At 35.0% G+C, this 14,709-nt stretch overlaps 1 protein-coding gene and 1 pseudogene across 1 annotated transcript in view; both read left to right on the forward strand.

The window, feature by feature from the left end:
• RRAGD (Ras related GTP binding D) overlaps nt 1-14,709 on the forward strand; it is a 90,631-nt gene that overhangs the window by 45,286 nt on the left and 30,636 nt on the right. Inside the window, exon 4 of the mRNA XM_074310305.1 lies at nt 1,624-1,919. Within this exon, the coding sequence (XP_074166406.1) occupies nt 1,624-1,919 (296 nt within the window). The remainder of the gene's footprint in view (nt 1-1,623; nt 1,920-14,709) is intronic.
• LOC141541230 (large ribosomal subunit protein eL6-like) lies at nt 8,541-13,268 on the forward strand (annotated as a pseudogene).

The following is a 14,709-nucleotide window of genomic DNA, read 5'->3' on the forward strand; positions in this document are numbered from 1 at the left end:
AAGAGTGGGAGAAACATGATATTTAGAGAAAGGCTAGTTTTTTAAATTTATGCATTTTATGAAGTAGGGATCTTTGGTAATAGTTTCCAGTAAAAATTTCCTATTGAAGCCAAACTGTAGTTGATAAAATAGAACCCTAGGTAACATTTGCTCTGTGTTCCAAATAGGGTTGCTATACTTCAAGCCCATTTGCCAGGCACTTGTTTGTGATCATCTCACCTACTGGTTATTTTCTCCTTTGGACCAAAATGTGAGCTTCTTCAGCAGGGTTTTGTTTATGTTTTCGGGTTGTTTTTTTCCATTCCTTGATTCTTCAGCACTTACTAGCAAGAACTTGACACAGAGAAAGAACTTAATCAATCAGTGCTTGAAGATTGACTTGACTGATTGGTGAGTTTCCAATTATTCTGCAGTTTAAATACTTATTTATGCACATTTTATCTTCTATTAGAATGTAAGCTCCTTATGGACAAGGTCTGTTTCAAAACCTTTTTCTTTGTCTCTTCAGCACTTAGCACAATGCAAGGCACATATTAAATGCTTGTTATTAGTGTTATTTGCTGCCCTGCTACATGGGTACAGCAATATTATAAAGATAATTTTTAGTCTAATTTTAAGTCAACATCTTAACTGTTGATTTAAAAGATTCCATTCCATCTTTTCAGGTATCTTGTATACATCTATGAATACGCATGTTTTCTTTCTCATTAGAATGTAGTCTCTTTCAGAGCTGGGAGTGATAACTTTTTCTTTGTGTTCCATGTTTTTAAATACAGTTTCTGGCACCTAGTAAATGTTGAATGCTTGTTGATTGGTAATATGGCCTTGGACAATGGTTAATGAACATTAATCAAGGCATCTCTTGCTCATGTAGTTAAGACTATTTTGAGGGTGTAATACACAAGTGTAAAATACAAACAGCTTATATTGTGTTCCAACCACAACCTCACATGTCTCTGAAACAAATACATCTCTTGGTTCTGGGCATTTTCTCTGGCTGTCACTTCCCTGGAATTCTCTCTTTTCATACCTTCTGACTTTCTCACCTTCTCTCAAGTTCTAGCTAAAAGATGGTCTTTCCCAGTCCTTCCTAATTCTAGTGCCAATCCTCAGCTAATTATTTTCTATTTACACTTAAAATAGCTTATTTATGTATAATTTGTCTATTTTCTCACCCATTATATTATAAGCATCTCAAGGGCAAATACTAGTTTTTTTCTTTTTTTTGGTAATCTCAATTCTTAACGCAGTTCAGCACATAGTAGGTACTTAGTAGGTACTTAATAAATGTTTACTAACTGAGTGATTATTTGCAGGCCATTTTTATTAAAGCTAAATTCTCCATTTATGAAACAGGGATACTAACACAAATGTTCCTCTTTTTGAAACAGAGATTTGGTAAGAATGAATGAAGTAATGAATGCCTTGAGGATTCAAAGGCATTTTGGATATTAATTCAAAGCAACAAGCATGGTCAATCTTAGCATAGTGTTCTTAATGTTTAGTAAAACCAAAGTAGGAATGAATGGGACTCATGAATTACATTTGAAATGGAAGTGAAAGTCTTCTAATTAACCACTGTGAAAATATCTCACTCTCATTTTTATTTTGTGGTTTCTTCAGTTCTGGACTTCAGCGATCCCTTCAGTACTGAAGTGAAGCCAAGGATTCTGCTTATGGGACTGAGGAGAAGTGGCAAGTCATCTATTCAGAAAGTCGTCTTTCACAAAATGTCACCCAATGAAACCCTGTTCTTGGAGAGCACTAATAAGATATGCCGAGAAGATGTCTCCAACAGTTCCTTTGTTAACTTTCAGATTTGGGATTTTCCAGGTCAAATTGACTTTTTTGACCCTACATTTGATTATGAGATGATCTTCAGGGGCACAGGAGCACTGATATTTGTTATCGATTCCCAGGTAAAGTTAAAGATCTAAGGTTATCACTCAGAGCCATAACTAGGATAGGATGCCAAATTTAGAGGGTGATGAAAACATTTTTCAGTTTATATGCATTTTAGAAATAATAGGGTTTAGTGCCTAGATCAGGAAGACTTATAAAATAGGATGTTATTCTTCAAGCTGATCCCAACTTGATTTCTATCTTATTTCATCAATGTTCTCCCTAACAATATCTTGCTTGTATAGTTGATTTGAGGATGTATTTTCTGCCATTTACCCTGTGATATCTCAGATGCAAAAAATTCTGAGTTATAAATCTGTCAGAGCTTCATGTTAACCTATGATCTGGCTAAACTGTCCCACTTACAGAGAGAGTGCATCTAAAAATTAAATTTTAATTTGGTGCCTTGAAACCCAAAAAGCATTTTCCAGTTGAATGGCATAACAAATAATGGTTAGGTTCCTAGCCCACAAAGCCCACTCTATTAAAATAGATTGAAATATAGTCCTATGTCTTGGCAGACAAAGTGATCTTTCATTGTGCCTTTCATGTTACACAGGGCTCTCCTCTGTAGAACTCCATAGTAGTACTTCCAGTTTTTCTCTTTTCTTTATACTTCTCTTGTCTCATTTCTTCAGGACCCAAATGTTCATTGTAACTATTTTTATTAATGTATTTTGTTTTGATATAACAGATATTATCTAACAAATACTCAAACATCACTCCCACAAAAGTATATTTCCCAAAATATGTAATCCTCCTAAAACACCCACACCCTCACGTTACATTCCTAAAAAATGTCACTATAAGTTTTCCCTTTTCAGAGAGGATATGTATTTTGATTCAGTTTTCTGAGTAAATTAACCTAAGATGCGTTTGTTAATAGCTATCACTTGAGCTTAATATGTTAAGGCTTGGAAGTTATTTAGTTCTTTTTAAACAAAGAACTCTTGAAAATATAATACCATTCCTAAGAACCAACCATTTATTGGTTATTTAATTCCCTCCCTGGAAAGTCCAATATGATGCTTATCATGATATGGCATCGAATCCCTTGAGATTTGGAAAACTGTGGCCAAGGAGAGTATATATTCCAGTAGCTTCTATCATGCATAGTCCTTGCAATGCTGTGGCTAAAAACCTCACTCTCATGTGGCTAGTCTGCTATTTATAAGTCCCTCCAAACTCTGAAATGGAGCTTCAGGGGGGGAAAAAGAGTTATTTCTCATGGCAACCCACAAAACAAAAAAGAATACAAAATGGTCTCTTGCCCTCCCTCTTCCATAGTGACAATGACAGAATGGCAGAAAAGATAGCAAGGGCTAAGATTCTAGTTTTTAGGCCATCTATAAATGTTAATTGTGCTGTTGCTAAATTAAATGTGAGCTCATTGTCCAATAGGTGAACTAAAGTTATTGAATCTTATTAATCTTGAAATTCTTCCTATAAATGAAACCAGAAAAAAAAAAAAAAAGGAAGTTGCAGCTAAAGAGGCTTGGAGAGGTTGTGTTTATAGTTGGTTTTAATGTGCACCCAAAGGCCAAAAAAAAATTCATGGGATATTTGTATTGCAATGTTTATGACAAGTATTTACAAAAAAAAAAAAAACAACAGAAAAATAATTGTAGTTTCTGTATGAACATATGTCACAGAACAACAAGATGTAGAGAAATTCTTTGGAAAGACTATATATGATTCTCCAAATTAAATTAATATATATTTTAATGCTAGATGGCTTCCATGAAAACTTGGGCATAGGGGTGAATGGTAAAACTATCCTGGAAAGTGTCTCAGGTAAAAGTTTGAAGATAATACAAAAGCTATACTAATTTGATATGAATATTTTTAAGAAAATAGTTGAGAAATACTGAATATGACAGGAACTAATTAATAAACCCAAGTAATTACATTTTAACAAAGGAAACAATTTCTAATTGAGGTGGGAAATCATTCCCCCAAAAAACTGTTTTGTGTTTGATCAGACCAACTGATAAGCATTTGCTAAATACTATGTTCTAGGCATTGTAGCTACCAACTAACTTGTCAGAGCAAAGATCACAATTGACAAAAATCTTTGAAATATGAAAAAACGAAAAAAAAAGATATAGCATGCAATGAAAATATTTCCCACTTCACCTATTTAAAAAATTGTTGATGCCAAAAAATGAGAAGTAGAGGAAGAGACATTAGTACAATTAACCATTCCCTGAAGTTTATGTTACAAATTATTTGCTAAAATAAAGAGCTCAAAAGAGCCTAGATTGTACCTTAGCCACCAAGCATTTGATGTCTTTGACAAGAAGAAAGTATGACAACCAGAAGCAATATCAGTTCAGGATATAAACTAATTTATTGAATTTAATAAAGAAAGTATAAAAAATTATGAGTAACATTGCTTCGCAAAAATGAGAAGTAGTAGAGGCATAAACAAGTTTAAAGAAATTTGGGGAGACCTTAAAATAAGAAAAGTAATCTTATCACAATTTAAGGATAGAACTGGAAGAAAGAGTATACTAAATACTGAAAAGATCTGTAAACATGTAATTTTTTTCCTCCATCAATTACAGTAGAGCAAACCACATTTCAGTAACTCCAACATCACAATATTGGATGAATTGCTTGAGGAAATGGAACTAATACTAAAGAAAACAAAGATGGGAAAAGTAGTGAGAAAAAACTGACAAAGTCAAAGTTCTGAGGTTATTGGGGGATTGATTCTCAAAATGTATAAAGAAGGGAGGATACCAAAAGTATGGGAAAAGTCTCAGATTTTATTTTTACCCAAATACAGTGAAGGGATATTTGTAACTTTAGTATTAGTAACTCTCTAAGACTACTTAATAGTATTATCCTGAAAATAAACTACTTAAGCACTGAAAACATATTGAAGATCTAGTAAATGTTCCCAAGTGATCTTCCCCAGTAGACTACATCTCTACAATAATAATTAACTGAAAGGATCCCACAATCGTACAAAATTCCTTCAAATATATAACAACATATATAACCATTTGAAGATCATCTGATTATAAATATCAAGCTTCAAGGACATGCTTGATAAAAATATAGTAGGCTTTCATGAATGACATTATACTATAGAACAAATCTCTACAATCATAATTAATTAAAAGGATAAGGTCCCACTGTACTTATTGTTTGAAGACTACAAAAAAAGGACATTTTTCTAATATAGTGCCTCCTATATTCATGTCATGATCACATAAGATCTCTTAATATATGTAACTGTTCAATGACTATCAAATTATTGATATCAAGCAAAGTTACATATATTCACCAAAGAAATATATTCTATATATTCAAATATATGTTATATATATATATATATATATATATATATATATATATATACTTAGATTGGCACTTTAGATGATAGGCTGGGCCCAGAATTCTATAGAAAGTAGGAGGAAGAATGCAACCTGGATTATCTTTGGGAAATTGCATTTAAAAAAAAAAGATGCCTGAAGCCCTGAAGCTAAGGCTCATTTAAAAAGAACCATCGTATTTCTTGGGATGATTTTATCAAAAAAGATAAAAATTGAGGGGCAGCTAGGTGGCACAGTGGATAGAGCTCTGAAGTCAGGAGGATCTGAGTTCAAATGTGATCTTAGACACTTAACACTTGCTATAGATGTGTGACTCTAGGCAAGTCATTTAACCTCAATTGCCTCAGCAAAATAAATAAATTAATTAATTAAGATAATTGAGATTCACCCAAAGAGGTCCAAGATATCTGTCTTGTGTATAAGGAGCTTGGGAAGCATTGCACAGAAGTGTTGTAAAGGCTGCCATCAAAGAAATATATAACTTTAAAAGAAATGCAGCCTCATTGAGAAGGCTGGAAAGTCTACAGGCTCTAATGGTATTCAGGCATTGTCAAGAAAAATTGAGAAATGGCCCCTTCCAGGGCCAATGTCATTTTGAGAGGATGTGAACAAAAATTACATAGGATGAGTGGGCCTGAGTGAACTGTGATCTGTATTACTGAAGGGAATGACCACAATGATAAGATCATAGATCCATTGCCAAATAATTTCACTATGTTTGTGGCTGTTTTATCACATAAGGTCAGTGTAGCTTCTGGGTTTTGAAGGGGAGAAAATACTTCCTGACTAATATTAGCAGTCAGTAATTGAAGAGCTGCTATTTAAGGGTTATGGAGTGAAGCATTGTGTGGTAAATGGAAAGTAGAAGTCATGGGGCTTTTGGTTCCATTTCTCACCTTCAGTAGTACCATCTTTTGGCAGTGGGGTAATTCAGAACTCTTCTCAAACACTAAAGACTCTCCAGTCCTGTAACCCTTATATGAAGAAGTGGAATGAACTTCTTATTTTTATAGGCAGACCTAATAAAAGTAGGAGTTTTCAATTTATATAATGTTTTAAAGTATGTTCACAAAACTCAGTCACCCTTCTAGATGACATGGACAAGTGAGGGATTTTGGGAGCTCAGAAATGAATAATAGACCTAGTGTAGATCTTGGGATGAAGATAAAAGGAATGAATGAGTTGCAAAAGGAAAAACATTTATTTATTAAGTACTTACTGTGAACTAGGCACTGTGTTAAGTTCTGGAGATACAAGCTGATAGGAATGACATGAGATAGCTCAGCTGCAGGGCAGATGGAAGAGAACCGCCTTAGCATTGTGTAAAGGTAGTAGTAGATTGTGTATTTCATTACATTTTAGGTAGAAGAATAAAAGTGTGTGTGTGTGTGTGTGTGTGTGTGTGTGTGTGTGTGTGTGTGTGTAGGTATATATGTAGAGAGAGCACACAAGCACCAAATTAGCTCTTAAGAAGAACACTCCTGTGAGATAGATACCATTTTAACATTACCATTTAACAGGTGAAAAAAGAGATTGAGAGAGGTAAAATGACTTTCTCAGGGTAAGTCACAAAGCTTATCATAAATGTCTGATGTGGCTTTTCTAACCCACTGTCTCCTGACTCCAAGCCTCTTTTTTCCTTTTTTTTTTTTAAATTTAAAACTTAAAAAGAAAATAAAAAAAGAAAAAATTGTCATGTGCCCTAGAAGAAGATGAGAGGACTAAAAATACATAACAATAAATTTCCATTTCAAGAAAGCATACATAATAATAGAAGACATTCATGACTATCCATCTTTTCTTTGCTTCCTTATATAGGTTTTCTTTTGTTCTCTGCTGTACACTTTTTTACTTTATTATTTTTTTCCCCTTTCTCCCCTTCCTCCCTCCCTCAAACAGGCTTTAGTTAAGCATAGATATATTTATGCTTACATACATACATACACACACACACACACATGCATTATCTCATTTTCTGCCCCTGCTCTTTTACCTTCTACTTGTTAGCTTGTCTTAAACTTAACCTCTCCCCATTCTTTCCTGCCCTCTTTATCCTTTTCCCATAAATCTACACATCTTATTCCACTTTGATTAATCCACATACCCTTCTATATTCCTCCTTATCCTTTTCCCTCTACCTGTTATTTCTTTATAGATTTTGAAGAGTATTATGTGTGTGCATATATATATATATATATATATATATATATATATATATATATGTATATTGTTAGTTACTTATTTAACCCATTTCTGATGGGTTTCCTTCCCCCCCCACGCCCCATCTAATTCCTCTGTGTTGGTTCTTACTCTCTCACCTCATTCGTTTGGCATGATAGTGTTTTTACTATTTCCTAGATGGTTTTGTTTTTTAGAATTACATCATAGTCAGCTCTACCCCAGTCTTTCTTTTGGATTACCCAATTACTAATGACAATCTTAGATATATGGTTTGCATTTCCACATATAAAACATAAACAGTTTGTCCCTAATGAGTCCCTTGAAATTAGTCTTTGTTGTTGGTTCTTATATGTCAAATTTTCTTTTGAATTTGAGTTTGCAACAGAATCCTGAAAATCTGATAGTTCATTGAATGTCCATTTTTTCCATTCAATATTATATTCAATTTTGTTAGATATTTAATATTTCCAGCAATAGCCCTAATTCCAAACTTTGTTTCTAAAATAAAAAGTCAGGCTGCTTCTCAAGAGAAAGATTTGCTCAAGTTCATTTAAGAAGTTGATTTCTTTAGCTACAAGAAAGTAACAACCAACCAGAAGTCTACTTTAGTGTAAAACTCGATAATAACTGGCATTTGTATAATGTTTAATGTTTACAAAGAGTTTCTCTCATAGCTCTGTGAGGGAAGTAAGGCATGTATGCCCATTTTATAGGTGATGAAGCTGATGCCCAGAGAAATTGGGTGATTTGTCACCTAATCAATAGCAGAGCCAGAATTTGAATCCAGATCTCATTCCATATATGTACTCTTTCTCTTGTGTTACATTGCCTCCATAAATTTTAAGTTTCTTTGACTCATTAACTGGACATGTAAATATATAGTTATTGAGGTGAATATTTTTAGTGGTTTCCTGGAAGGTCCTTCCTTCCTTCCTTCCTTCCTTCCTTCCTTCCTTCCTTCCTTCCTTCCTTCCTTCCTTCCTTCCTTCCTTCCTTCCTTCCTTCCTTCCTTCCTTCCTTCCTTCCTTTCTTCCTTCTTTCCTTCCTTCCTTCCTTCCTTCCTTTCTTTCTTTCTTTCTTTCTTGCTTTCTTTCTTGCTTGCTTTCTTTCTTGCTTGCTTGCTTTTTCTTTTCTTTCTTTCTTTCTCTCATTAAAGCTTTTTATTCACAAAGCATATGCATGGGTAATTTTTCCAAAATTGACCCCTGCATAAACCCCTGCTGCAAATTTTCTCCTTCTTCCTCCTATCCCTTCCCCCACCCAGCAGGCAGTCCAATACATGCCAAATATGCCAAAGTACATGCCAGATCCAGTATGTGTATACATATTCACACAGCCATCTGGTTGCACAAGAAAAATCAGATCAAGAAGGAAGAAAAAGAAAAACTGAGAAAAAAGAAATAAAATACAAGCAAATAACAAAGTGAGAATGCTATGCTGTGTTCCACCCTGTGTTCCCATGGTTCTCTCTCTGGGTGTAGAGGCTTTTCATTACTGCACAAGTGGAACTGGTCCGAATCATCTCAATGTTGAAGAGAAGGCTATTTTTTTCATTGCAAAATAATTTTTAACGGGCTAGCTAGATGGCACAGTGGATAGAGCACTGGCCTTGGAGTCAGAAGGACTCGAGTTCAAATCTAGCTTTGGATATTTAATATTTCCTAGCTGTGTGACCCTGGGCAAATCATTAAACCTCCCCTCCCCCCCAAAAAAGATCCCTATTATTTAGGTCAGATGAATACCTTATCCATGAATTGTACTTCCTCAAACAAATCACTGGATTAGGAAGGGACTTTGGAGGCATCATATTTCAAGCAGAACCACTCTAAACAAGTGAGAATTTGCTATTTTTAAGAACCCCTGAGGTGGAGATTCCATAATCTCTCACAGCAGATACAGTCAAAAACTGTTCTCGAGGATCCCAAAGGTTACTTATAAAGAAGCCTTATGTGATGTCCTATTGAGCTGAATAAATGCTTTCCCTGGTCTGTAGTCCAAAGAAATGAATAGAATTTGTAGTGTGCTTTCTAGATCTCCTACCCTGGGGTGCCAAAATATGCCATCCAGACTAACTCTCTTGTGGATCTTGGGACCAGCCTGAGTCCTTCGTCTTAGTGGAGGAGTGTTGAGGCAGGGACCCATGAGGATGGTCAAATATGAGGTCCATTTATTTCAAGTTCTCTCAACCCTAAATACCTTAGTAAAATTATATTATCACAGCACACTGAGCATGTGCTAACTGTAAGCACTCTGCTATTATTATGTAAATGCATCTTTTACTGTAAGTATCTCTTCAAATAGAAGAAAGGTTGTAAAGCCTACCACCCCTACCCTGCCCCCTACTTCTCGGAAGGCTGAAACTCCCCAAGGAGAGATGAGAGCCAAATCAGACATTGTCAGCAGGTTCCCTCTGGACTGAAGGGTTTTATACCTCACCAAGAGTTCCTGCACTGTCTGTGACTCTCTACAGAATTATACTCTCCCTGCCCTTTCTCCCCTCACCTGTCATAGATCAGGGCCAGGTATACTTAACTCCTAATGAATCTTATTTGCTGCTTTAAAGAGTAACAGAGAGGCAGATTAGCTATCATGTAATTATATCCAAACTGGCTTTGAAGATCATGACATCATTATATATTAATTGTAATAGTAATAGGCAACATTTACATATCTTTTTAAGGTTTGCAAAGCCCTTTTCCTCCCTCCTTTCTTCTCTTCCCTCCTTCCCTTCCTTCTTTCCCTCTCTCCCTTTTTTCCATTCCTTCTTTTCCTTCCTCCCTCTCTTTGCCCCTCCTCTTCCCTTCTTCCTTCCTTTTCTTCCTTTCTTCTTTTTTTCTTTTTTCTTCTTCCTTTCCTCCTTCAGTGCACTGAATAATAACTCAGTGCTCTAAAAAAAGATATCTCCTGACATGGACTTGTCAAGGATTGGTTCAGACTTCTCTTTCCCTTCTTTCAAGATGGTAAGCAAAAACAACTTCCAAAAAAAGAACAAAAAGGAAGCTGCTGCTGAAAAGGCAATGAAAAAGCCTCAAAAACACACAGTTGGAACTGAATCCTGGCTTGAGGGCTCAGTAAATACTCCAGGTCTGCAGTGTATTTCCTGTGAGCCATATATAAGTGAAAATATGCTATATCAAAAACCTGGAATGAAAGGAAAAAGAAAGAAAGTGCCTGCTACTATCTCAAAGTCAGATGATGGTAAGAGAATAGAGGAATCCAGAGTAAAGATCTGCAAAATTCCTAAGCTTTACCCTACTGAGGATGTGCTTAGAAAGCTGCTAAGTTAGGATAAAAAGCCCTTCAGCCAGCATGATTTTCCTGAAGCAGTTGGCTAGTGGCTTGCTACTGGTGACTGGACCTTTGATAATCAACTGTGTTCCTCTGTGAAGGATCCATCAGAAATTTGTCATTGCTACTTCTACCAAAGTTAATCTGGGTGTAAAAATTACAGATCATCTTATTGATATTTATACAGAGAAGCTTTGACACCAAGAAGGAGAGATTTTTTGACACAGAAAAAGAGAACCACAAGATTATAGAGCAGTTCAAGAATAATCAGAAAAAACCAATGGACTTTTAGATCTTGCCCAATATCAAGAAAATTCCTTAGCTCTATGTCTACTTATGTTCTGTATTCTCTCTCTCCAATGGAGTTTATCCTTACAAATTGGTGTTATAAATGCAGGGAACTCTTATTAAAAATATTTGGAATAGCTTTAAAAAAAAGGATTGGAACAGACTGAGAAAGAACCTAGAAGTAGAGCAGGTCACTAAATTGGATTCTTGAGACTAAAACAGGTGATTTGTTTAGGACTTAGAAAGGCATCCATGAAGTCTAAGAAAATGGATGGTGTCAGTAGTTGTCTTTGCCTCTTAAATATCTAGTGTGCTCAAAATAGAATTTTGGGACCTGATGGTGTAGTAGGTCCCATGTGTGCTAAAGGAAAGAAGGGGCTGGAGAGGTCACCTATCTCATTTACTTCTATTTCCCACCATAATTTGTATTACTTTTGCTGCCATAGTTGTTAGAATGGGCAAAGGCAGCAGCCTTTTTTTCATGAGTAAGTAATTTATCTTTGGAAAATAGCTTACTCCTCTTCAGGGGCAGCTAGATGGCATAATGGAAAGAGTACTGAACCTGAAATCAGGAAGACTCAACTTCCTGAGTTCAAATATGTCTTCAGACATTAGCTGGGTGATATAAATCACAACCTCATTTGCCTTAGTTTCCTCACCTGTAAAATGAGCTAGAGAAGGAAATGACAAACCATTTTAGTATCTTTGTCAAGAAAACCCCAAATGGGGCCATGAAGAATAGGACATGACTGAAATGACTGAAACACAAAACAAATAAATCAGTCCTCTTCATTTCCAAACAATGGATCTCCCTTGGTTTCTATTTCCTTATCTGTTAAATGAGGATTAAATGAGTACCAAGTTTGTTTGTTTGTTTCTTCTTCCCTCCTTCCCTTCTATCCTCCCTCCTTTCTTCTTTCCTTCCTACTTTCCCTCCCTCTTCCCTTCCTTCTTCCCCCTCCAAAAAATATTTTTAAGCTATGTTTCTGCTATCATACTTTACTAAGTCATAGATTGCAGTGAGGACAAGAGTTTCAAAGCAGTGGTTCACATTTTTGTGTTGTGATGTTTTCCTTCTAATGGATTAATTTAGTTATTCCTTTTTCTCTTCCCTCCAATGAAGAAAGTTTCCACAACTGGAAATTCTCTGTATATTGATGAAATTACAGGTCGTTTGAGTATTCTTTTATGATATGTCTCTGCCAACCTGTTTGGGATGTTTGTGATAAAAGTTTTTCATTGCCCTAAATAGGGCTTTAGCAAACTGGTCTAAGAAGCCAAATCTGGCCATTGCTAAGAATGGTTTTTATGTGTTAAAAAGAAAGTTTTGTTGTATTAAGAAAAATGTAAAAATCATTCCTAGTTTGTGCATCATAGAAAAACAGTCAGATCATAGAAAAACAGGATGTATATCCAATTGCAGGCCTTAGTTTGTCAATGCCTGATTTTAAGTAATAGATTTGTTGAATTTTAGAATTGAAGAGACTCTAACACCTGTCTGGAACAATCCATAGCTGCAAAGGAATCCTCATTATAGCATACCTATCAAGTGGTCTTTCAGCCTTTGATTGGGCCGGTATCTTACTGGACAGAGGATTGGGCCTGGACTTAGGAAGATCTGACTTTAAATCCAAATTCAGACTGGCTGTACTAACTTCATGAACTTGGACAAGTTACTTAATCTGTTTGTCTCAGTTTCCTCATCTATAAAATAGAGATATTAATAGCACCTATCTTGCAGGTTGTTATGAGGATCAAATGAGATAATAATTTTAAGTACCCTTAGCATAGTGCCTGGCACATAGTAAACAACATGTAAATGATTAGCTATTAGTAATAGTAGCAGTAGTAATAATAATGAGGAACCGAATTGGTCAGATTTTATTTTAAAAGAAAATAATCAGGTTTACTTTCTACATTATTTGAAGTATAAACATCTAGCTTCTAAAGGCTTTTTAAAAAAATGAAATATAGGGTAGACTATGTTTCCCTATAAATCATCCCTTTGTAAATTGCATTTTAGTAGGAAAATTTTGGGAAAACATTTTGATGTCTGCCCTTTATTAATGATAAAGAATAATAAAATTACTAATTTGAGGTCCTATTCTCTTGCTAGGTAGTAGATGAAGCTTATTTCCTATAAATGATTATTGCTTTCTTTGTTTTTATAACTACCCAAAATCAAGATTTGGAACGAGAATCAAAGTAGAAAAAATGAAGCATTTCTATTATTTTAAACCATTGCTCAGTTAGTCAGACAATTTATTTTAGTGGGGTGTGTGTGTGTGTGTGTGTGTGTGTGTGTGTGTGTGTGAATTATTCATGATCACAGGATTGCCAGATTTAAAAAAAAAACTGCAGTGAAAAAACATTCTCACTGAATTATGTTTTTTTCATAGCCTCTGTGAGGTTGTAAAGAGATAATTTTGACAATATCAATAGGGATTTTTACCTAATTGAAAGGTAGGTTACCTAGCAGGTGTTCCACCTTAGAGCTGCTTCCTTTCTTCAGTGGTTAACTTACTGACTGGATTTCTGATGCTGTTCCATAATGTTTGACCAATTTGTAGATGGTTACTCTGCTGCTAATTTAAGCTTTTCTGAGGGAGCAGGTAAGATATGTTTGAGATAAGTCTTTTAAAAGAAACATTAAACATCTACTATGTGTAATGTGTCATGTCAAGTTCTAAGAACACAAAGGCAAAAGACAATCCCTAGTCTTGAGGAGTTTACAATGTAATGAAAATGCAGTATGTTTCAGAATACTGATACACATTTTCATGTTATGATGTCTTCCCTCTGATGTTTTGTAACATTCTCTCTATCTGTCTCTTCCTCCCTCTTCCCCCTCACCCCCAAAGGTTCCACACAGGACAATATATTTGTATTTAGAAGGGCATTAGAGACCATCTAATCTAATGCCTTTTTTCTCAAATGAGGAAATTGATTCCAGGAACAGTAAAGTAGTTTGTACAAGTTCTACAGGCAGGATTTGAAACCAAATCTTGATTTCAAAGTCAGTGCTTTTTTCTTTTTGTATAGTGCTGTCTTCTAAGCTTAAAAAATGAATAAAAACTAATTTGATGCATTTTTGTGAATTTCATAGTAATACAATAGACATGTTAGGTGTTGCAAAAACATTTAAAAATGATTACTTTAGTCTATATATGATGTTCTTTTCCTCTCTTGGTTCAACAAAACTAAAATCTGTGTGTCTAAAACATAATGCATGCTGGGGTTTTTTAAGCTTCCTCAAGAGTGGGTAGTTGATGAAAGACACTTTTTAAAAAATCTTTTGTATCTCTTTTTGATGTTATGGTGTAAGGGGTTACTGTGAATAGGTTATGTTTATATACTGAAAAAGAAAAAGGAGCATTGCTTTGTGTTTCAGAGCCCACAATGAAGTTAAACATTCCATCTAAATTTTATGTTATAATTCTGGATAGTTACAAGAGGTATTAAATGACTTGGTCAAAGATAACAAGCACAGTTATAAAGTGTCAGAAGTCACATTTGAACTGAATTCTTGACTGTATTTTATTGTGCCACCTAACTGCCTCCTTACTCTCGACAATACATTGTGATAAACAGAAATTATTCTTTCACAACCTAAGATCAGTGCTTAATTATAAATTCCCATAGAGCCCTAAGGCATCAATTGCATATTGCCCAAGAAAAAATGTTGTATTAAAAGACTACGTAGTAC

Source organism: Sminthopsis crassicaudata, chromosome 4 (genome assembly GCF_048593235.1).
Source record: "Sminthopsis crassicaudata isolate SCR6 chromosome 4, ASM4859323v1, whole genome shotgun sequence".
Taxonomy (NCBI): domain Eukaryota; kingdom Metazoa; phylum Chordata; class Mammalia; order Dasyuromorphia; family Dasyuridae; genus Sminthopsis; species Sminthopsis crassicaudata.